The 23185-nt window shown below is 34.2% G+C and overlaps 3 protein-coding genes across 5 annotated transcripts; 1 reads left to right on the plus strand and 2 right to left on the minus strand.

Moving 5' to 3' along the window:
• The first annotated feature begins 332 nt into the window (after window positions 1-332).
• Window positions 333-2191, plus strand: LOC135847208 (speckle-type POZ protein-like). Of its 2 annotated transcripts, none has more exons than XM_065366653.1 (3): window positions 333-565; window positions 675-935; window positions 1128-2191. In XM_065366653.1, exons 2-3 carry the CDS (start codon window positions 718-720, stop codon window positions 1993-1995), a joined length of 1086 nt encoding a protein of 361 aa, XP_065222725.1. In that variant the 5' UTR covers window positions 333-565; window positions 675-717; the 3' UTR covers window positions 1996-2191. The 2 variants fall into 2 exon arrangements, with proteins under 2 accessions (XP_065222725.1, XP_065222726.1); XM_065366654.1 differs by having other exon boundaries at window positions 334-565; window positions 691-935.
• LOC135847207 (speckle-type POZ protein-like) lies at window positions 1996-3869 on the minus strand. The gene has a single exon (XM_065366652.1). The coding sequence runs from the start codon at window positions 3577-3579 to the stop codon at window positions 2368-2370; it is 1212 nt and encodes a 403-aa protein (XP_065222724.1). The 5' UTR covers window positions 3580-3869; the 3' UTR covers window positions 1996-2367.
• Window positions 3870-7985: 4116 nt separating this feature from the next.
• On the minus strand, window positions 7986-10227 carry Pym (partner of Y14 and mago). Of its 2 annotated transcripts, XM_065366363.1 has the most exons (5): window positions 10044-10227; window positions 9573-9788; window positions 9088-9249; window positions 8690-9011; window positions 7986-8612 (listed from the first exon to the last, which is right to left on the minus strand). In XM_065366363.1, exons 1-5 carry the CDS (start codon window positions 10072-10074, stop codon window positions 8438-8440), a joined length of 906 nt encoding a protein of 301 aa, XP_065222435.1. In that variant the 5' UTR covers window positions 10075-10227; the 3' UTR covers window positions 7986-8437. The 2 variants fall into 2 exon arrangements, with proteins under 2 accessions (XP_065222435.1, XP_065222436.1); XM_065366364.1 differs by lacking the exon at window positions 9573-9788 and having other exon boundaries at window positions 10044-10223.
• Between the last annotated feature and the right edge of the window lie 12958 nt (window positions 10228-23185).

Here is a 23185-nt window from a genome sequence, read left to right on the forward strand (position 1 = left end):
CCTTGCCCTTGGAAACAGGGCGCCATTTTTTGGACGACGACATTTTATTGAAAAATTGATTTTTTATTTTTAATTAGAATTTACTAATTAGAAATTGAAATTTATTTAAATTATGCAGGATATCAGTTAAAAATAATTATTAAATGAGATTATTCAGATATCTGTATCGTCAAATTGGTTTCATGCGAAAAAATCAAGAATTAAATTGAAATAATTTTTTGGAAAAAAAAATTAAAAATTTGATTTCTCATTTTTTGCAACCGTAATGAGACAGGACGCGTCACGAGTGCATTATAAAAAAAATTATGCGTTTGTTTACATAATAATCTTATCAAAATTCGTTATCAAATTCAAAAACCGCAATAAATTTTTCATCGAAAATTTTTGAAAACACTTTTTCAAAAATTTTTGTATCATTTTGAGGAAGAACCTATACGTTACTGTTGGAGATCACTTTGAAATACATTGCACAAGCCCTTCCTGCTACCGTGAAAGGTGAAATTAGTCATTTTGCAAAGATCCTCTCAGATTCGAACGGTCATTGCTTTCAAACTCTCTCAAATAGGTACCAAACATGAAATTTTCAAAACTTCTTAAATTTTTTACTTCGTCTTATAAGTTTAAGTACCTAAGCACCTAGTCCATGTACTCATGTATCTTGAAATTTTCAACAGTTCACAATTTTTCTAGCTTCTCTGCGGATTCAACTCATGAAGTATGGCTAATACCAACTCGGAAACACAAATTGAAGGAACCGCGAGTAACCACTGTGCGACAAAAATCAAGACGTCAAGAACGAGTAACCTTAATTTCTCGTGGACAATTGAAAAATATTCAGTTTTTAGCCAAATCAATTCAGCAGTCCTGAAATCCGCCGAATTTTCAGCTGTTGATGATGATTTAAAGTGGTACTTGACTCATTCGATGCAGTGCAAGTAGGTTCTAAATTTTTCACTCTGTAAATTCAAATGATCGAATTAGCTGGGTATTTGTTGAGATTGAGATTGAGAAAGGTCAAGCTATCAGCTCTTCAAATTACTCGTTTATTTGAGTTGAAATAAGTATCTGCTATTTTATTCAACCTTCAAAGTGATGTTTATGCGTGAAAATTCTAATTTTGATTCCAGTCTTTACAACGAGATTGTGTCTGTTGATGTGTCCTTGTATCCTGTTAACGACGTTCTTGTAACTTACGTTCTGGTATCTGGAAATGCGAAAATTTCTCTGATAAAACCCGAGTGTGAAATGAAAAGATGTCTCGAAAAAGTTTTCAGTTACAACTTCAAAAAAAAGGATGAAGAAACGTGTTGTTTTGAATTGGACAAAATCGAGGAAATGGAGAAGTGGTTATATGAAGATAAATTAACGATTCATTGCCAAGTTAGCTACACGAGATATACTGACATTGTTACTACTTCCACCTCGTTGGTCTCGACTCCGATTAAAATTTCCGAATCTGATCATTCACTCGACTTTGAGAAGATTCTCAACGATGAATATTTCAGCGATGTAACCATTTCAGTCGGGGATAAAAATTACCCTGGTCATAAGGCGATTTTATCCGCTCGCAGTCCAGTATTCAACTCCATGTTTAGAAATGATATGCAGGAAAACAATAAAAGTCGCATCGTTATCGCAGACATCGATCAGAAAACTTTTCAAGAAATGATGCGCTATATTTACACGGGAAAGGTGGAGAATATAGAAGAATCGGCCTTCGAATTATTACCCTTTGCGGATAAATACGACCTGAAAGAGTTGAGGATAATGTGCGAAAACGTTTTGTGCCAGAAATTATCTACAGATAACGTGGCTAGGATTCTAATACTGGCGGATATGCATCATGCTGAAGATTTGAAAGCGCGTACTCTACGATTCATTAAAGTGAACCATTCCAAATGCAAGGACTTCAAGGAAACGGAAGTTTGGAATGTTTTGACTACGTCTCGTCCTCATTTGATGAACGATTTGATGAAGATTTTTTTCGATGAGTAAGATGCTTAAATCCGTTGGAAGTGATTGGGTGAAAATTAGAAGTATTCTTGAACTCATCTCATATTTACCTACTCTTTAGTTATTGTGTTTTTTTTTTCTGTTATTTAAAGTGTATTTTGGTAACTTTTTTTTCTCTTTTTCTGCATACCTATTTTTCTAATGGCGAAACATAAAATAAAGTTTCCTTGTTCATGTAGGTACATATTTTTTATTCTATATAGCAAGACATAATCTGAACAATTTGAATCAAGATGACGATAGATACGTATGTAGGAGGACATAATGAAGAAAAAAAAATATGAAAAGTAACATAGGTACCTATATAAATACACAATCTAATGACGCTTAGGCAATACAATAAAGTTTTTCACTTCATGTCCGTTTCCGTTTAGCAGAGGTACCATCCATGGATGGAACTGGAAGCTCTGGTGACTTAACGGGTTGAATCATCAGAGCTTCCAACAATGAATCTGCGGATTCCTTGTCAACTTCTCGCACTCCATTTACAACATCAAATAAGTGAGGACATGTTAGAATCAGATTTTTCCACGACTGAGTTGACATGAGATCAACAGGGTGTGATTTGATACAAAATGCAGCGTTTTTTCTTAATCTTTCTGCCGAATGTAGATCAGCAAAATATAACAAATTAAGCGCGTTCTTAAACGATAATTGTTTCGATATCATTTCTTCACAAATTAGCTTCAGACGATCAACTTGATACCTGTCTGCTACAACAAGTAACTCTTTCGCCATTATTTCATCCGGAGTTCTATCAGTATACATGTAGTGTAAAAATGCTTCAAATACAGCACCATCGATATCCGAAATATTCACCTCGCTGTGTCGATTCTCTAGCATATCGTGTTTGAACATGGCCTCGAATACTGGACTTCGTGCCACTAAAATACTTTTGTGAGCGCCGAAATTCTTCCCATTAACTGAAAATGTTACATCAACGCAGTTTTGACTATTCAATAAACGTTCTAAGCTTTTCGAAAGATCGTCAGAAATTGTCGATCGTATTTCAGGGTTGGGGTTTTGATATAACTTGGTGCCCGGCTTATTCACAGGAGTGAATTTCAATTCACAGAGAATTATTAGCGTGTCTTCTTTGAGTAATTTGTTATTTGGATCGGGATCTAGTAATGCGTTCTTTGAAATATATTGTGAGCATTCATACTGTTTAGTTTCCTTTGTAAACAAGTGATTGTATACACGAGAAAATAGTACATTTCGCTCATGATCTAATACAGAAAATTTCATCGCAGCGAGTGCCTCTCGGAGTCGGAGATCATCGCTGCTTTCCAGAGATAATCCTACGCCGATGTAATTATCGCATTCATGCCCTGGTCTTGCAATGAATAAACTCCAGTTCCACACATATTCGGGATAATCGGAGATTCTGAACAGAGACGATCTCAGAGCGCTGGTTGCTTTAAAATGATATTGCTCAAAATGTTTTACCGTCCACAAGTAAGCGAATTTTCCCCAGACGATTTCAACGGTACAATGACAATCCAAACTTGAAGTTTCTACTTTCGAACATGATTCAGGAAATAAAGCTGAAGTTGATTGATTCATCTCTATCACAGGGCAGGTACAGTACTATTTTCAATCGCTGTAAAAGAAAAAAAACTGAAAACAGCACATAAATCTTCAACAATGTTGATTGTGTACAATAGAATAGGTATAGACTGTCTATAAGAATAGGTTATCAGACATCAGAGAAATCAGGATTGTGATCATACAGGGCACAGGGCTGCCAAACAATATCTTCAAATATCACTTTTAATAATGGCCAGTTTGGCCATATAGTGTGTTTTTAAGAAATCAGTAAAGTAAAGAAAAGAAAAGAAACAAAAATTTTCAAAAATTTGTGTTCAGTTCAGACCTTCAGACGTTCAGACTCACTCAGAGAAGTAAAAATTTGTGTTTTCAAATTCTGAAATTATTTTGTGAAGAAAATTCGCAATTTCGCATAAAATAAATCCTTTGAAAATGACTAATAATAATAATTACACTTCATTGAAATGTCGACCTACCCTAGGCCTAAACTGGGAGGCTTAAGGCACTGCTTAAGGATCTATTGCACCCACCCCCCCCCCCCGGTCGATCATCTGGGACAACTATTTTCTTAAAGGGGGAGTCCTAAGGAAGTAGGAACCTTTTCTAGCCCCAGTACTCAAAAAAAAGTGGCCCTACTTACAAAATGGCGGCCATTTTGATTGGCAGGTCAGCCAAAATCTGCGATTTTGCGTTCCAACTTCCAACATAGGACTTGCACAAAATTTTTCAAACTCTACAAAGGTAGATCGAAAAATCAGGCAAAAATTTATCACCTGTCAAAATTTCAAGTGCTAAAGTGCGTTTTTCGATTTTTTGGTGAATTTTTGAAAATTGAAAATCAAATTCAGGCCAAAAATGAGGGGGAAAAATCAAAATTTTACCAAATTGACCAAGAAAGCTGAAATTTGGGATATACCCTATTTTCGACATGCCAAATCGATTGGAAACTGTTTCAAACCGTTTTGAGACTTTTGAGTAGTTCTGGAGCCTCCAGCAGATCTTTAGAATCGAAATTCCCACAAAATTTCATCAAATGGAATTGGATAAGCGAAATTTACTCTGCAAACTAATATCAATACGCTACAAAGTCGACTGCAGGTGAATTTCAAGTCGTTTTGGAGCCTCCAGTAGATTTGTGAAACTCCAAATTCCCACAAAATTTCATCAAATGGAGTTGGAATGCCGAAATTAATTCTGCGAACTAATTTCAATACTCTATGAAGTCGACTTCAGGCAAATTTCAAGTCATTTTGGAGCCTCCAGCGATTTTTTGAAAATTACTGGAGCCTTCAGTAGATTTTTGAAACTCGAAATTCCCACAAAATTTCATCGAATGTAGTTGGAAAGCCGAAATTAATTCTGCAAACTAATTTGAATACGCTATGAAGCCGACTGCAGGTGAATTTCAAGTCGTTTTGAAGCCTCCAGCGATTTTTTGAAAATTACTAAATTTATTCTGCAAACTAATTTTAGTACAATAATAATATGAAGTCGACTGCATGGTGGTTTCAAGTGGTTTTATAGGATTCATCACCTGTCAAAATTTCAAGTGCTATAGTGCGTTTTTCGATTTTTGGTGAATTTTTGAAAATCAAATTCAGTTAGGCGAAAAATGAGGGGGAAAAAATCAAAATTTTACCAAATTGACCAAGAAAGCTGAAATTTGGGATATACCCTATTTTCGACATGCCAAATCGATTGGAAACCGTTTCAAACCGTTTTGAGCAGTTCTGGAGCCTCCAGCAGATTTTTAGAATCGAAATTCCCACAAAATTTCATCAAATGGAGTTGGAAAGCCGAAATTAATTCTGCAAACTAATTTCAATATTCTATGAAGTCGACTGCAAGAGGATTTCGAGTCGTTTTGGAGCCTCCAGCGATTTTTTGAAAATTCCTGTAGCCTCCAGTAGATTTTTGAAACTATAAATTTTCTCAAAATTTCATCAAATGGAGATGGAAAGTCGAAATTCATTCTGCAAACTAATTTCAATACGCTACGAAGTCGACTGCTGGTGGATTTCAAGTCGTTTTGGAGCTTCCAGCGACTTTTTTTGTAAGGTCGTATGGCGTTTTTTGGAAAATTGAAATTTCCAAAAAGAAGTTGGAAGCTTCAAAACCATTTGAAACCACAATTTCAAGTTTCAAAAATCTACTAGAGGCTCCAGTAATTTTCAAAAAGTCGCTGGAGGCTCCAAAATCACTTGAACCCACCTGAGTTCGTCTTCAGAGGATGTTAAAATAGGAGTGTAGAGTAAATTTCAGCTTTTCATCTCCATTTGATGAAGTTTTGTAAAAGTTGAATTTTAAAAAATCTGCTACAGGCTCCAGTAATTTTCAAAAAATCGCTGGAGGCTCCAAAACGACTTGAAATTTATCTGCAGTATTTCATAGCGCATTGAAATTAGTTTGCAGAATAAATTTCAGCTTTCCAACTTCATTTAATAAAATTTTGTGGGAATTTCGAGTTTCAAAAATCTGCTGGAGGCTCCAGAACTGCTCAAAACGGTTCGAAACAGTTTCCAATCGATTTGGCAGGTCGAAAATAGTGTATATCTCAAATGTCAGCTTTCTTGGTCAATTTGGTAAAATTTTGATTTTTTTCCCCCATTTTTGGCCTAAATTTGATTTTCAAAAATTCACCAAAAATCGAAAAACGCACTTTAGCACTTGAAATTTTGAAAGGTGATGAATTTTTGCTTGATCTTTCGATCTACCTTTGTACAGTTTGAAAAATGTTGTGCAAGCCCTATGTTGGAACGCAAAATCTGCGATTTCGGTTGACCTGTCAATCAAAATGGCTGCCACTTTTTTTTTGAGTAGGTACAAGGGCTAGAAATGTTCCTTAGGACTCCCCCGTCACCGAAAGGTACTGGTGGGGTCGTAATATGTATCTATTAATAAGATTGTACTGTATGAAAGAAATAAATAAAATGTAAAAAAAAAAAAAAAGTTGTCCAGGAGGATCGACGGGGGGGGGGGGGCGGTGCAATAGATCCTTAAGCGAGCTCCCCGATTATTTGAAACCGTTTACAATTGATTTGAAAGGTCGAAAACAGGGTATACACCGAATATCAGCTTTCTAGGTCCATTTGGTAAAATTTAGATTTTTTTCTCATTTTTGACCCAAATTTGAACTTTAAAAATTCGCCAAAAATCAAAAAATCAATTAGGGTAGCTGAAATTTTGATAATAGTGGTTTCAGACTATGCTCTTCTTCATACAGGATTGAAATTAGTTTATGAAGTAAATTTCAGCTTGCCAATTCCATTTGGTAAAATGTTGCGGGAATTCCAAGTTTCAAAAATCTACTAGAGGCTCCAGTAATTTTCAAAAAATCGCTGGAGGCTCCAAAATGACTTGAACCCAACCTGAGTTCGTCTTCAAAGGGTGTTAAAATAGGAGTGTAGAGTAAATTTCAGCTTTCCATCTCCATTTGATGAAATTTTGTAAAAGTTGAAGTTTAAAAAATCTGCTACAGGCTCCAGTAATTTTCAAAAAATCGCTGGAGGCTCCAACACGACTTGAAATCCTCCTTCAGTACTTCGTAGCGCATTGAAATTAGTTTGCAGAATAAATTTCAGCTTTCCAACTCCATTTTGATGAGAATTTCGAGTTTTAAAAATCTACTGGAGGCTCCAGAACTGCTCAAAACGGTTCGAAACAGTTTCCAATCGATTTGGCATGTCGAAAATAGGGTATATCATCCCAAATTTCAGCTTTCTTGGTCAATTTGGTAAAATTTTGATTTTTTCCCCCATTTTTGGCCTAAATTTGATTTTCAAAAATTCACCAAAAATCGAAAAACGCACTTTAGCGCCTGAAATTTTGACAGGTGATGAATTTTTGCATGATCTTTCGATCTACCTTTGTAAAGTTTGAAAAAGTTCGTGCAAGTCCTACGTTGAAACGCAAAATCTGCGATTTCGGCTGACCTGTCAATCAAAATGGCCGCCATTTTGTAAGTAGGGCCACTTTTTTTTTGAGTACCAGGGCTAGAAATGTTCCTTAGGACTCCCCCTTTAAGAAAAAAGTTGTCCCAGAGGATCGAGGGGGGGGGGGTGCAATAGATCTTTCAATTGCTGTCTAGGTCAAGAAGACTAAATTTTCGACGAATGACTCGAGACCATCCCAGTTAGAGCAATCCAGACCTTACTATTTTAATATCATAAATTTCAGCAAATAAACTCGTTAAGCATAATTCTTCGTGAGCTACCACATAAATGGCTATCAACGTATCAACCCATCGATTCAATTTCAAATTTTCAGTACGAAAAACCACGGAACTTCTCTTCCCATACGAAGCGAATGAAGCGATAGCTAAAAAATCAACACCTTCATCAGTCAAACGTGAATTTAGAATAAAAAATGCCAAACTACACAACACGAAACTGTTCCATAAAAAAAAAACTGCGAAACACGAATTCGTTACGGAAGAAATAATACTTTTATTTCAATCAAATTGCGCGTTATATGTGTTTTATACCATATACATTTTTGTTAACATTTAAATTAAAACAATACATTTAATGGTAAAAACGAAAACGATTATCACTGAAAACTGAAGTAAATTAAACAATCGATAATATTACTGAAACAATTTCAGTATACAGATACTATTGCCAGTATGAAAAGAGAAGTACACTTGCGATGAATAGTAAAAAAAAAAGAAAAAATACAGTAAAAAAATATGTAACGTGTCAACTATCGAAGTTGGCAGCATATATTTTTCAATGATAAAAAAATTCATTTTGTTTTTTAATTAGAATAAAATCGTTTCACAAAAAATGGTCTACACTTTCAACAAAATTTCGATAAGTTTACTCAGTTACGATGAATTCAGTTCAAAAACTTCGTGGTATTGTAACGCACCAACTCAACGACCAGCTCCTTTGCTTCCCTGTTTCAGAGAATATTCGACAGCTTTGATGGTATTCTGTATTTCTTTCTTCTTTTGCACTTTCGCTTTCTGATTCGGATCTAATTCCAACTCGCTACTCTTCACTTTCTTCTCCATCGACTCGATCGTATGTAATTTCATCCTTAAATACCTGTACACGTGTAAACAAAGGAACTAGTTAGTATAAAATACGAACTGGTCGACTTGGCTGAACGAATCACCGCTTACTTGAGTCTTTTCGTCGCGTTATCCTTGGTAGGCTCGACGTTTTTCAAGTCGATATTCAAGCCGGCATTGCCACCTTGACTTTTACCCTTCTTTTTGCCTTTGTCTCCGGCCGATGAGACGCTATTGGCGTTACTATTCGCTTGCTTAGGTTTAGCCGATTTCTGAGAATCATTGGATTTTGTAGCACCGCCGGCGTTACCTTTGGGTTTTGGAGCAGCGTCTTTAGGCTGTGAGCCCTTCGCAGGTTGTTGCTTAGCTGGCTGCGGCTTATCTTTTGCGTTAGCGTTGGATTGCGTTTTAGGCGCTTCTTTTTTACCTTTCGCTATACGAACAGAAAAATATACAAATTAGTTTATCGCTAATTACACAGAAACGTAGTGAAAGATGACTGTACGTACCTGCGTTAGGAACGGAATCTTTCTTAGATTGATTCGAATCGGGCTTAGGTTTAGATGGTTTTTTAACCGGTTGGAAAGGTTCGATAACTTCAAATGCTTTTTTCTGATCTTTGCCTCCTTTCGGTTCGGTCTTCTCTTTCTTCTTCTTTTTGTTTTCTTTTCCTGTAAATCAAAAACGACATCAATATAGGCGACCAATTCACCACACACACACACACAAACTAACGAAATAAACAAAGGCTAAATTGGGAAAACGCTCAACGCAACAAGAATAAATCAAAAGCAAGCGAGCCAATCATAAAATTTCGAAACGAATCAAAGTATAGTTAACTGAAAAATGAATTTAGATACGTGATAAAAATTGCCTACGTAAACAAAAAAATGATAACTATAACAGGACAGGGGACGCGTAAACGTAAACAGATACGTATTTAGGCTGCTACGATTTATTTAAAAACATTATTTTAATTTCATTTATATAGTACCCGCGTCAGATTGAACAATCAATCCTGGGATGGTAGAAGTGGTGGGTTGTCCGTTTACATAGGCAATTCCTTCGGAATATTTCGATTTTTGATTAGCCCACTGCTTTCCTTTACTCTCGTATAAAGGAACTTCTTCTTGCGGGACATAACCGTCTTTTACTCGCTTTGCTTTACGCCATGTCCCATCGGGTCTCTGACTGGCAGGAATATAAGATCCTGGAATAGACGTTTGCAACACTTTCAATACACCGTCAGGTTTTTCAACTTCAATACTAAGCATGCGGTTCGAGAACTTAGGCCAAAGTTTAGTTTTAAACGTGCGTACGAGCAGATGCTCTCTCAATCTCGTTTTCGTCCATCTCTCTCTCTCGCTTGCTTCGAATAATAAGCTAACACACCGTAGTGTTCGTACAACATAGAATCGAGATCAAAGGTAACGGAATTGGGTACAATAAAAGCGTTGTAACTAACCTTTCTCGTCTTTAATCACCGTCGAAGACATGACTAAATGCCACCGAAATTAACTTACAATAAATAAATCACAATTATGGTTTAAATTACAGCACAATTACATACAACGTAAGTAAAAATATACGACAATATCACCCTTTCAGAGCTGCATCACGCTTTCAAAAAACAATGCCGCATCGAAAGCTCAATAAAGCCAGTAATTACGAATTTTCACCGACACTTCTTTAGCTTTGAGTGTAATCTGTGGAAAAAGTTCAAAAATTTGTGTTTTTCAGAGCGCGCTCTGGTGGAAGTTTTTGTAAACGGTGAGATTTTGGCGAACTTTTGGTTATTTTGTCAGCTTGCGGGCGGATGAGGTGCAATATTCATCACACTTTTTTTTAAATCGATGTAATTTAAATTTTTTTTAGACTAATGAGTATTGAGTAATGACTAATGACCATTCCTTCATAATATTTTGTTTGTTGTGATGCATAAGTGTCAATGACTCAATTTTTAATTTAATTATAATTTTTTTCAAGCTTTAAAGTTTCTGTTTCGACTGTTTTTCAAGTTTCGATTTTTTGAAGATTGGAAAAATTCATAAAATTCAAAATTGATAACACTCGTCGTCGTCAACAAATCAACAGCGAATGGTCACTAATCAGACATTTAGTCGAATAATTAATACTTTATTTCAAACAATAATAATTAGGGTGGGTCGAAAAAAAACGTAGGTCTCAGAATTTTCTGAAATTCACATATGTGGTTCCTTTTGAGTTGAAACCACCCCAAAAAATTTTTTAGCCCCCCGCGGCACCATGGGGCTGAGCCACGTGGCCTCAAAGTGGGGCCATTTTAGCTAAAAATTCTTTTTTTTCAGGTTAAAAGCTCCAAAATCAACTTTAAAAATTTAGCCTTAGCACTCAATCGGCAGAGTTTGAGATGCTGAATCTCCCTGTGGAGTTGATTTTTTTTTTTGGTGGTCACTTACGTCGGCACAAATTCGTTGAAATTATGAAAATTGCTGATTTTAAGGTGTCAGGAAAACGTTTCCACGAATTTATGCCCAAATGGTGTTTTGTAGGGTGACATATCGATGTAGTAAGTTGTATATGTACCTAGTCGAGGGGTTAAATTTAGAATCATCAATATGCCCTCAGATCGCTGAAAGGGTACATGATTCAACTTTTGTACAACATTTTTTAGGATTTCATCAATTTGAAAATTTCATCAGATTGCTTCTACCTACTTTTCTCATGTTTTCAAAAAAATTTTCATTTCATTTTTTATAAATTCAATTTTGAATGACATATGTATCTTGGAAGTACACAAAACCTTTTTTGAAAAATGTGAAAATACTTAATTCAAAAAAATATGAAGAAATGATAGACCATCAAAAAACAACAAAAATCGAAAATAAATTGAGAAGCATCAACGCGATGCCTAAAGTGGAATTGAAAAAATGTTTTTGTGGTCTTGGAGATTTTTTTTTTGTTGTTTTTTTCCCAACTTTTTTAGGATAATTTGTACTTTGAATTTTGAAAATAAAAACTGTTTTTTTGGCTCAATTTTGACAATTTTTATGACACTTTCTGCAGTTTTGACAAATCATCATTCAATTTTGAGAATTTCCGAGATTAATTCTTGGTAGGTACGTATTTTCAATAAACCAAGCAGTCTGTGCAAAATTTTACGCAAATGAGACATTTTCTCAAATTTTTGTGGTTTTTTGACTGTCTTATCATTTTTTTATATTTTTGAATGATTTTCACATTTTTCAAAAAAGGTTTTGTGTACTTCCAAGATACATATGTCATTCAAAATTGAATTTATAAAAAATGAAATGAAAATTTTTTTGAAAACATGAAAAAAGTAGGTAGAAGCAATCTGATGAAATTTTCAAATTGATGAAATCCTAAAATGTTGTACAAAAGTTGAATCATGTACCCTATCAGCGATCTGAGGGCATATTGATGATTCTAAATTTAACCCCTCGACTACATATACAACTTACTTACTACATCGATATGTCCCCCTACAAAACACCATTTGGGCATAAATTCGCGGAAAAGTTTTCCTGACACCTTAAAATCAGCAATTTTCATACTTTCAACAAATTTGTGCCGACGTAAGGGACCACCAAAAAAAAAATTAACTCCACAGGGAGATTCAGCATTTCAAACTCTACGGATTGAGTGCTAAGGCTAAATTTTTAAAGTCGATTTTGGAGCTTTTAACCTGAAAAAGTGAATTTTTAGCTAAAATGGCCCCACTTTGAGGCCACGTGGCTCAGCCCCATGGTGGCGCGGGGGGCTAAAAAATTTTTGGGGTGGTTTCAACTCAAAAGGAACCACATATGTGAATTTCAGAAAATTCTGAGACCTATGTTTTTTTTCGACCCGCCCTAATAATAATAGCTGATAATAAATAAAACAACAAATTAAAACACAAAACGAATGTTGTAATTAATCGAAAACGTAAAAAAATTCAAAGTTTGCACTTTGCAACATTGAAGAATGAAGATCGAAAAAATTCACGAATTCAAAAATAAAACTGAATTGAATTGACTCTTTAGTTTGTGAACTTTATTTTCAGGAGAGAAATGCGAATAACGCAATCGTCATTTTTGAACAGAAAATGAAAATAAAATGAAAAATCAGAAAATGAAAGCTTTATGTAAGGGGATGCCCAAAAGTCAGTTTACGCCATCAAAAGTCACATATAATTCAAGAACTAAGCCTCCTAAAGAAAAACTAATGACATTGGTCTGATAGGAAATTTTATCCTCTACAATTTTCTTCAATGTCATTTTTCTCTAGGATGCATCGTTCACCAGGAAAATCAACTTTTATGTCAAAAAAACGTGAATAGAGCGGGCAAATAGCGGGTTTAAAAAGGAAAAAATTGGCACATAAATTTTTTCTTCGGGAATGTGTTCAGATGAACCCCCTGAACTACCAAAAAAAACCCGCGCCTTCTACCCCTGGAGCTAACTTTTTTAGGGGGCTAAAACCGGTTCCGATTCACGTTTTTTGCGATTTACTCCGAAAATATCATGTTTACGATAAAAAATACCATGACAAAAAATGTTCCCCTTCAAATTCTCGTCAATTTGATACAACGCTCGATACCCATATCTCAAAAGGGGTGTCTGAAAAAAGGGGTGGAAAGAGAAGGTGTTTCAAAAAAGGTCAGTTCAATAAATTGATCAAAGTTACCACTTTATATCATTCGTTTTCGCTCAAATTTTTTTTTACAAAGTCTACTCACTCAACTATTTATCACACCGCCATTGATTGGTCTTCAATCCTCCCCGGGGGTTGGTGGGGGGGTGCTTGATTTTTCAAGTAACACACAACTGAATCATATATTTGAAAAACGAATCTGGACATGCGATATATCGAATAGTATGTTTTCGAGGTCGCTGAATACGAATACCAACTTATTTTTTGGGTCCAGTTCCTCAAAGCCCCTCTGTGCCCCAAAAAGGGGGTTAAAATTTTGAAAAATCGTGAAAAGTCGAGTGATATATCGAATGGTATGTTTCCGAGGTCGCTGAGTACGAATATGAACTTATTTTTTGGGTCCCACCGCCCCCCCCAAATGTCCTTCTGTGCCCCAAAAAGGGGGCTAAAATTTCAAAAAATCATCAAAAAGTCGAGTGATATATCGAATGGCATGTTTTCGAGGTCGCTGAGTACGAATATGAACTTACTTTTTGGGTCCCACCCCCTAATGTCTCTATGTTCTCCAAAAAATGGCCAAATTTCGAAAAATCATGAAAAGTCGAGTGATATATCGAATGGTATGTTTTCGAGGTCGCTGAATACGAATATGAACTTATTTTCTGCTTACAGTTCTTTAAAACCCATTTACGCCCTTCTAAAGAGGATAACATTTTTAAAAGTCGCTGAAAATCGTGTAATACGTGTATATCGAATAGTATGTTTTCAAGATTGCTGAACACAAATTTTTAGAATCCAAAGCACAACGGTTCTCCGTCCCAAAAAAGTTAACGACAAAACATGGAGTGATCTTTTTCTTTGAAGATTCTCACCATTGTTTTAGAAATAATTCTGAAAATTCATCTCAAAAATACTGATTGGAGTAACTTTCGGAGGGAGGAAGGCAGAGGTAGAGGTATTACCAAGGCGGTATTACCGGGATCGCTATTCAAAAAGTTTGAACGCTCATTTTGCAAAGAAAACATTTCACATCTCAAGATTTTTTTTTAAAAAGCTGACTCATCTACCAGCTTTTGATTACTTTTTAATAGAAAATAAAATGGAACTAGGACTTTTACAGTTTTGTCGAATTTCGTCGAAATAAATTGTATAACCATCCAACTAATTTCTATTTGTAAATTTCGCTTAGGTATGTGCCACTGGAATTATTAATTATGGGAAATTTAAATGGAATTGATTATTTATAATGTTTTTTTTTGCTGGAAAAACTCATAAATTGATAAAATATTTCAAAATAGAATCCCGAATGTATCACACGACATTTCATGATTTTTCGAAATTTGGCCATTTTTTGGGGAACATAGAGACATTAGGGGGTGGGACCCAAAAAGTAAGTTCATATTCGTACTCAGCGACCTCGAAAACATGCCATTCGATATATCACTCGACTTTTTGATGATTTTTTGAAATTTTAGCCCCCTTTTTGGGGCACAGAAGGACATTGGGGGGGGGGTGGGACCCAAAAAATAAGTTCATATTCGTACTCAGCGACCTCGGAAACATACCATTCGATATATCACTCGACTTTTCACGATTTTTCAAAATTTTAACCCCCTTTTTGGGACACAGAGGGGCTTTGAGGAACTGGACCCAAAAAATAAGTTGGTATTCGTATTCAGCGACCTCGAAAACATACTATTCGATATATCGCATGTCCAGATTCGTTTTTCAAATATATGATTCAGTTGTGTGTTACTTGAAAAATCAAGCACCCCCCCACCAACCCCCGGGGAGGATTGAAGACCAATCAATGGCGGTGTGATAAATAGTTGAGTGAGTAGACTTTGTAAAAAAAAATTTGAGCGAAAACGAATGATATAAAGTGGTAACTTTGATCAATTTATTGAACTGACCTTTTTTGAAACACCTTCTCTTTCCACCCCTTTTTTCAGACACCCCTTTTGAGATATGGGTATCGAGCGTTGTATCAAATTGACGAGAATTTGAAGGGGAACATTTTTTGTCATGGTATTTTTTATCGTAAACATGATATTTTCGGAGTAAATCGCAAAAAACGTGAATCGGAACCGGTTTTAGCCCCCTAAAAAAGTTAGCTCCAGGGGTAGAAGGCGCGGGTTTTTTTTGGTAGTTCAGGGGGTTCATCTGAACACATTCCCGAAGAAAAAATTTATGTGCCAATTTTTTCCTTTTCGCTCTCGCTTTTTTACGTTATTTTCCTGCTCTAGAACTAAAAAAAAAAAAAAAAATGAAAAAAATGAAAAATTAATTCAGCAGTTAATTTCAGCTATTTTTAATACGATTGATTCCCATAATTTGATGAAATATAAATGATCTTTTCAAAAAAAAAAAAAAAACACGCCAATTTTTACAAAACTGACAGACCTTGGGGGGGGGGGCGTGCTACCAAAATCAAATCTTGTAAAAATGAAAAAAAAATCGAGCGATTTGTCAAAATGTAGGTTTTTTGGGTCGAGAAACACGAATTTGAGGTCCTTTTTTCCCTCAAACCCCTTGGGGAGGGGCTACCAAAATCAAATTTTGTAAAAATAAAAATCGAGTGATACGTCAAAATGTAGGTTTTTTGGTTGGGGGGTTTTATTTGTCAGTTTTTCAATCATTCCACCCGATATCGTCGGTTATTTTATACCATAACTAGAAAAATCACACCCAAATTCATACACACTCAAACACACATTTTCACGCAATCGCGGTTTCGAAGCGAGTTGAATAAAAGAACTTATGCCTTATTCACTTACAAATTACTTCGCGTTAATTTTGTTAAAATGTAGTCCCGTTTGAGACGAGATATCTCAAGAATGGTAGCACCTCCCCAACGGCCCCCGAGGGGTCTGAGGGAAAAAAGGACCTCAGATTCGTGTTTCTCGATCCAAAAAACCTATATTTTGACATACATATCACTAGATTTTTTTCATTTTTACAAAATTTGATTTTGGTAGCTCCTTCTCAATGGGTTTGAGGGGAAAAAGACCTCAGATTCGTGTTTCTCGACCCAAAAAACCTACATTTTGACATATCACTCGATTTTTTACCATTTTTACAAAATTTGATTTTGGTTGCACCCCCTCCCTCCAGGTCTGTCGTTTTTGTGGGAAAAAAATTACGTTTTTTTTGAAAAGATCATTTATATTTCATCAAATTATGGGAATCATGTTAAAAATAGCAAAAATTACGTAACTGCTGAATTAATTTTAAATTTTTTTAATTTTTTTTTTAGTTTACGTTTTTTGACATGAAAGTTGATTTTCCCAGCGAACAGTGCACCCCAGAGAAAAATGACACTGAAGAAAATTGTAGAGGATAAAATTTCCTATCAGATCAATGTCATTAGTTTTTCTTTAGGAGGCTTAGTTCTTGAATTATATGTGACTTTTGATGGCGTAAACTGACTGTTGGGCACCCCTGTATTTGTAATTTTGAGCAGAAAACAAAAACCTTATCAGTTGGTTTTTAAAGAAAGTAAGAAAACTTTATTTTAGAAGAAAAAATGCAACTTTCATTTTTAAAGAAAAAAAAAAAAAAATCAGAACTGTATTTTTGATCGAACAGAAATAATACACACAATCTTAATTTTTGAAGAAAAACTAAAAACTCTATTTTTGAAGGAAAAATGAAAACTACACGGAACAAAATATATTGAACTTTGAATTTTTTAACAAGTATCTTGTGAAGAACTTTCTCAAAAAAAAAAAAATTCTCAACATGAAAAAACAACTTCTCAATCTCCAAAAATTTCGTATCGCGAAACAAAGTTTGTTCTTGTTCTTGATTTCGGTTTTCAAAAATGAAAACTTTGAATTTGAGAAAACTTTAGATACAAAACCTATTTTAGAAAAAAATTGAAAAATTCTCCAATAAGCTTATAATTTTAAAAACGAAGTTATCATTGGGAGGGGAGGGGAGACTTCTTTGAAGGAAAAAACTAGAGGAAAAGTTATGTTTTGTCAAAAAACTCTTTTTCGACTTTAATTTTTGAAAAAAATACATAGGTACCTACTTGCTTTAGCGCAGGAAGAAGGATGTGAACAATTTCAGAGAGAGGCGCCTTTTTTCCCACTCAGACCAACATTGGCTATCATCGGCAAAGTTCACGCTGTAGGACATTCATAACATCTGAAAAGTAAAACGAATCCGAGGATATTTCGAATCTTTGATACCTACTTGACAATCTGATCGCGGAGTGATTTACAGATACAGAGCCATTCATAGGTAGTTCATAGCTATATGAAAAACAGGCTCAATGAATTTTGAATACCTATTCAGTATCAGTACGCTGGACGTTGTTTCAGGTGCTGAATTTCATTTTTCAATTTTTCAATTGTACTCATTTTCCGCGAAAAAATTAACATTTGATTAAATTATGGGATAAAATACCAAACACTGCATTTTCAACCACTGTTGATTGAATTGGTATGGGTTGTTGCAAAGCCTCCAGAGAATTTTATGATTTTCCAGTTCTGAAAATGAGCGATTAAAATGATCGAGTTTATTTGAATCAGTAGAAACGATTTTTGAAAAATTTTGGCCTTAGTTCTTGTTTCGGTAATTCGAAAATCCGCTTGCAGGAGGCTTGAAAAATTCAAAATAATTCACGAGTTTTAAATAAAATGACCGAATTCTCCTTTGGAAACATTTCCAAAATTTTGATTCAAAAGTACGTTTTTGTGCAGCATTTTACGCCCCCCCCCGACCCAACCATAGTCGTTGTACAAAGGAGCCACAAAAGAGCCCATTAAATCAAAATTCGCAAAAAATTACTGTCAGAGTAGGGCGCAGTTGAGCTTCAAATTCACCCCCCCCTCTCTAAGTATCACATAGAAATAAGCTATTTTCAAATTAGGTTCAAAAGTGATGTTGTGACCTATCAAAATGAGTTAAAATTTTGCGAGAAAATCAAATAATTACAAAAACCTGCGTTTTGAGCATTTTTAAAAAACGTTGACCCCAAAATTGGTTTGTGATTTTTGGAATTTTTGTAAATACTTATGCCTCGCGACCTATCAAAATGGGTTAAAATTTAGCGAGAAAATCAAATATTTTCACAAAAAATGTTTTTTGGGCACTTTAAAGAATTTTGATCAGAAAATTGGATCATCATTTCAGGGATTTCTGAAAAACGTGTCATGTGACCTATCAAAATGGTCTAAAATTAGGTGGAAAATCAAAAATTCTAGTCAGAATTTTTATGACCATGTAATGAAGAATTTTGAGCTCAAACTCAAACCATAAGGGTTATGATTTTTGGAATTTTTGAAAATGTATGTATCTCGTGACCTATCAAAATAAGTTGGAATCCCACAAGAGAACTTCTATAGTCTTAACACCCCCGAGGGACAGAGTAATTGAAGTAATACCTGGGCTGGGGGCAATGTGGGTGATACACCTTACCTATTAACACATCTCGAGTTGTTTTACACAATAAATAAATACTCACGAACACTTCAGTTGAACGTCGAATGTATTCAAACGAATATAGAAAAAAAGTACAACACGAATAGTCGAATACTTACAATTACATAAATAATTAATAACAATATGCTACTGGTGAGCGATTAATTTAGTTGACTTGGAACACTCTTATGGAAATAGGTAAGTACCTACAAATTGACTTATAAGTGTATGCCTGCTGTATGAAATCCCCATAACCCATTGTTGCCATCATATTTAATTCTATTCCCCACAAAGGCAGGTTAGCCGTACACGTATAGGCCTATGAATATGACATATGCCCCTCCGTTAGTTTGCTCAATGTGAACCAAGAGCATCTCTCTGGAGGAACCTATCTTCTGCCCTGCTTACTTTTCTGAGGTGTGAGACAACACTATTTTTTAATACTTGGATATAGGCTCTATTACTTCCAGAGCCACACCACCGCCGACCCATCTTTAATTTCTTCCAGATGAATCAACTGATGAGCATGACACCAGGACTAACAGCACCAGACAGGTTGGTATACCTCACCAGACAAATAATATCAAAAATCAGCTACTTTTACACGCTTAAATTCCTTCTCATTTCTTTTTATTTCAGATCCCAACAATGTCAAAATTTAATGTTCAAGGCATTTTTTGACCTCTGATGACCACAACTGAGAGACACAAACCAATGAAGTGTTCAGAGCATCACAGGTAAGGTAGGTTTTCATTTTTCAATAATATATGTACATAGCACAATGGGAATCATACAGCTTAATTAAATAAGTATTACTCGATTCTAGACATCATAACTCATATAAGTTCTAAAAATTACACAATTTTTCATTTTATATCACATTTACGTGTGTTTTAATCTTTTCACTTTTCTTTGAGCTGTTAGCTGTTCAAGACTCAAAAATCAAAATACATCAATATTTTCAGAACATGATGGGAAAACAATATATTCTGTACTTTACTCATAATGAAATCATTGTGACCAATTTATCAGAAAAAAAATGAAAAAAAAAATCATGAACAACTATGATCTACAATACCTTCTCTATTGATTACTTATACTACAATTCATTACTTATTCAACATCATCTATACATCTTGTTTCAAATAAAATCAAAACCTTCTTTTGTCTACCTATATTATTTCACTTCACTCCTTATCAATTTTTTTCAACACATACATAGCAAAATAGAACATATAACTATGGAAAATACATGAAATACATACATGACCATCAAAATTCAAATTACTATTTTTTGGCTATAAATAAAATCTTATTCTAAAATTTTTCCTGTCTCTGACAGTTTGCTGCCCTATCAAGACCAAAATTGAACTTTTTTACTCCCTAAGCCCTGAGATCCAGTCATATTTTTCACTTGACGTGAAAATTCTCTGCGCCAGTTTCAATAAACTCACTTCAAAAATAAGAAGGAGAGAAAAAAACGCTGTGGAAAACCAAAATCCACCTTTTATGATGTACCTAACACGTAATATGAAATATGAATACAAATTGCTCAAAAAAAACAACAATAAAAGGCATTAGCATATCTTTCTATTGCTCCCATGATATCAAGAATGTTACAATTATCATAATACCTAATCATTTTTTTTCTCTGTCTGATGAATTGATAGGTAATGAACACTTGGCAGTGTAATTTTTCATCAGATACTCCATATCTTCAGTACCTAGTCTACCTACCTATTTACTTTCCTCTTTCCTTATTTCCATATAGCCATTAATTAAATACGCTAGGTATTAAAATCAAAATCACATACTATTGGTATCTACTTGATTTTTATAAGTTTTTATTTATTATCTTGTCTCATTATTTTTAAATTTTTTACAGTAACTTTGATTTGCCAATTGTGTATTATTTGACCTTTCAACTTGACTTAGTCATCAAATTGTTCATTACTTTTACAGAAACATGCAAAAAGTTGATTCCTACTGGCCAGTGTTAACTAGATTATTCTCAGTAAGTAATTTTTTATGCTTTTCAACAGGCCAGTATTAACTAGAATATTTTCATTGAGTAATTTTTCATTTAATATTACAAATATTAGCCAAAAGTAGTCTCACTATAAGGCAAAAATTAGGTGACAGCAGTTGAATGATTATTCGTTAAACCAACAATTCTGTTGTTAAATACATTTTCAACTGTTTGTAATTTTGTAATATTTGTTTGTTAATTTACTTGAATACTGAATTTTACTATGTATTTTATTTGCCTTATGTTATATCAATTTTAATCTGTTTATTTTTGGCATTGTCCTCATGTTTTAGATATTCATATTTTGAGACTTTAATCCTATTTTGATCGATTTTATACAATTTTATTTCAATTTGTCATATTATTTCATTTTATTTGAGCTAGTATTCACTTTTGTGTGTTTGTAATTTTAGATACTTGCAAATTTTTGTCATTGGCAATTTGTTTTATTTCTTTTGCTTATTTGCAATTTGTTTTTGCATTTTGTATTTTATAGCACTAGCTGGGCTGATGATTATCAGCCCAGATTTCATGCTGAAAGCTGGAATTACCACTCCTTTTGGGAGCACTTATGATAAAGAATTTGCTAAACATTGTATGAAACCCAATATGTTGATTGACTTGTACAAATTGGGTCCAGAATTGAAAAGATTGAACGTTGAAGCCCAAGACCATATTATCAAAATTATACCACATGGGAAAAAGGTATGTGATTAATTAATTCAAATTTCATTGTTATAAGATGTAGACATAAAAGGTTAACTTGGATGTTATTATTCTACAAATGTGTTATTGTTAGATATAATTATATGCAGATATTGATGATGATAAACCATATTAACAATATTGCTTCTTCACGTTTCACTGAAAGTAAGTATATTGTACATCGATACATACGCATTCGATTTCACTGTATCTAATGATGCACATTATCAGAAAATCACGGAACGATGACAAAAAGAAACTTACTGCACGGAAAAAATATTTGAATATATCCTGTCGTTAAAAGATGACCCAATGGTAGATGAGTTGCGAAAAGACATTGAATCGTCGAACCTACCAGGAGAAACACTATCCAATAAAATTGTTGTATTTTCCAAATCTATCGCAATCCTATGATCTCATGTTTCGGATCAACTTATACACGCGTTGAAAAGACAAGTCAGGGATAATGAGCCTGACTACGTTTCTATCATGAAAAAGGAGCCTTTTGATGCTTGCGTCCTATAAAATTTCACTTTTTTAGAGATGTCACCTTATTACTCCCAAGGTGAGATATCAATTTTAATCTGTTTATTTTTGGCATTGTCCTCATGTTTTAGATATTCATATTTTGAGATTTTAATCCTGTTTTCATCGATTTTATTCAATTTTATTTTAATTTGTCATATAATTTCATTTTCATTTATTTGAGCTAGTATTCACTTTTGTGTGTTTGTAATTTTAGATACTTGCAAATTTTTGTCGTTGGTAATTTGTTTTATTTCTTTTGCTTATTTGCAATTTGTTTTTGCATTTTATATTTTATAACACTAACTGTGCTGATTAGTGATTATCAGCCCAGATTTCATGCTGAAAGCTGGAATTACCACTCCTTTTGGGAGCACTTATGATAAAGAATTTGCTAAACATTGTATGAAACCCAATATGTTGATTGACTTGTACAAATCAGTGTTGGCAAAACGAAATTAATTTTGTTTCGTTTTTCATAACGGTATGTAAAATGGAGAAGCAATTCGTTTCGTTTCATTTTCGTTATGCCTTAAGATTTTTTTTTGTTAAGTTTAGCATTATGCCTTTTTCTATTTCGTTTTCATTTCGTTTTGCCTAAAATAGAATTGTTTTCCTCACTTTTGCTCAAATTTTTTCGTTTTCATTTTGTTATACCTTGAAGTAACGTTATGCCTTATAAAAACGGGTAAAACGCAACTAATAAAAGGTGAAACGAAATGAAAAAACGTGAAACGAATCGAAAAAAGGTGAAACGAAATAGTAGGTAAAAGTTAATGAAAACAAAAAAAACGGAAAAAATAACGTTTTGCGTTCAGGATATTTTGTTATCAAAACGGAAGTTTTTAAAACGTTTCGTTTTCATCATTACGCTTTTCTCCTGGTCCATATTTCGTTTCATTTTCGTTTCGTTTTCGTTTTGTTTTGCGTTTTTTAACGTTTTACGAAACGAAATAATTTTGTTTTGCCAACACTGGCACAAATTGGGTCCAGAATTGAAAAGATTGAACGTTGAAGCCCAAGACCATATTATCAAAATTATACCACATGGGAAAAAGGTATGTGATTAATTAATTCATTGTTATAAGATGTAGACATAAAAGGTCAACTTGGATGTTATTATTCTACAAATGTGTTATTGTTAGATATAATTATATGCAGATATTGATGATGATAAACCATATTAACAATATTGCTTCTTCACGTTTCACTGAAAGTAAGTATATTTTCTATTCAAAAAGTTTGTTTTTTGAATTTTAGAATTACCTTTAGGCTATAGCGTCAGG

Source organism: Planococcus citri, chromosome 5 (genome assembly GCF_950023065.1).
Source record: "Planococcus citri chromosome 5, ihPlaCitr1.1, whole genome shotgun sequence".
NCBI lineage: Eukaryota > Metazoa > Arthropoda > Insecta > Hemiptera > Pseudococcidae > Planococcus > Planococcus citri.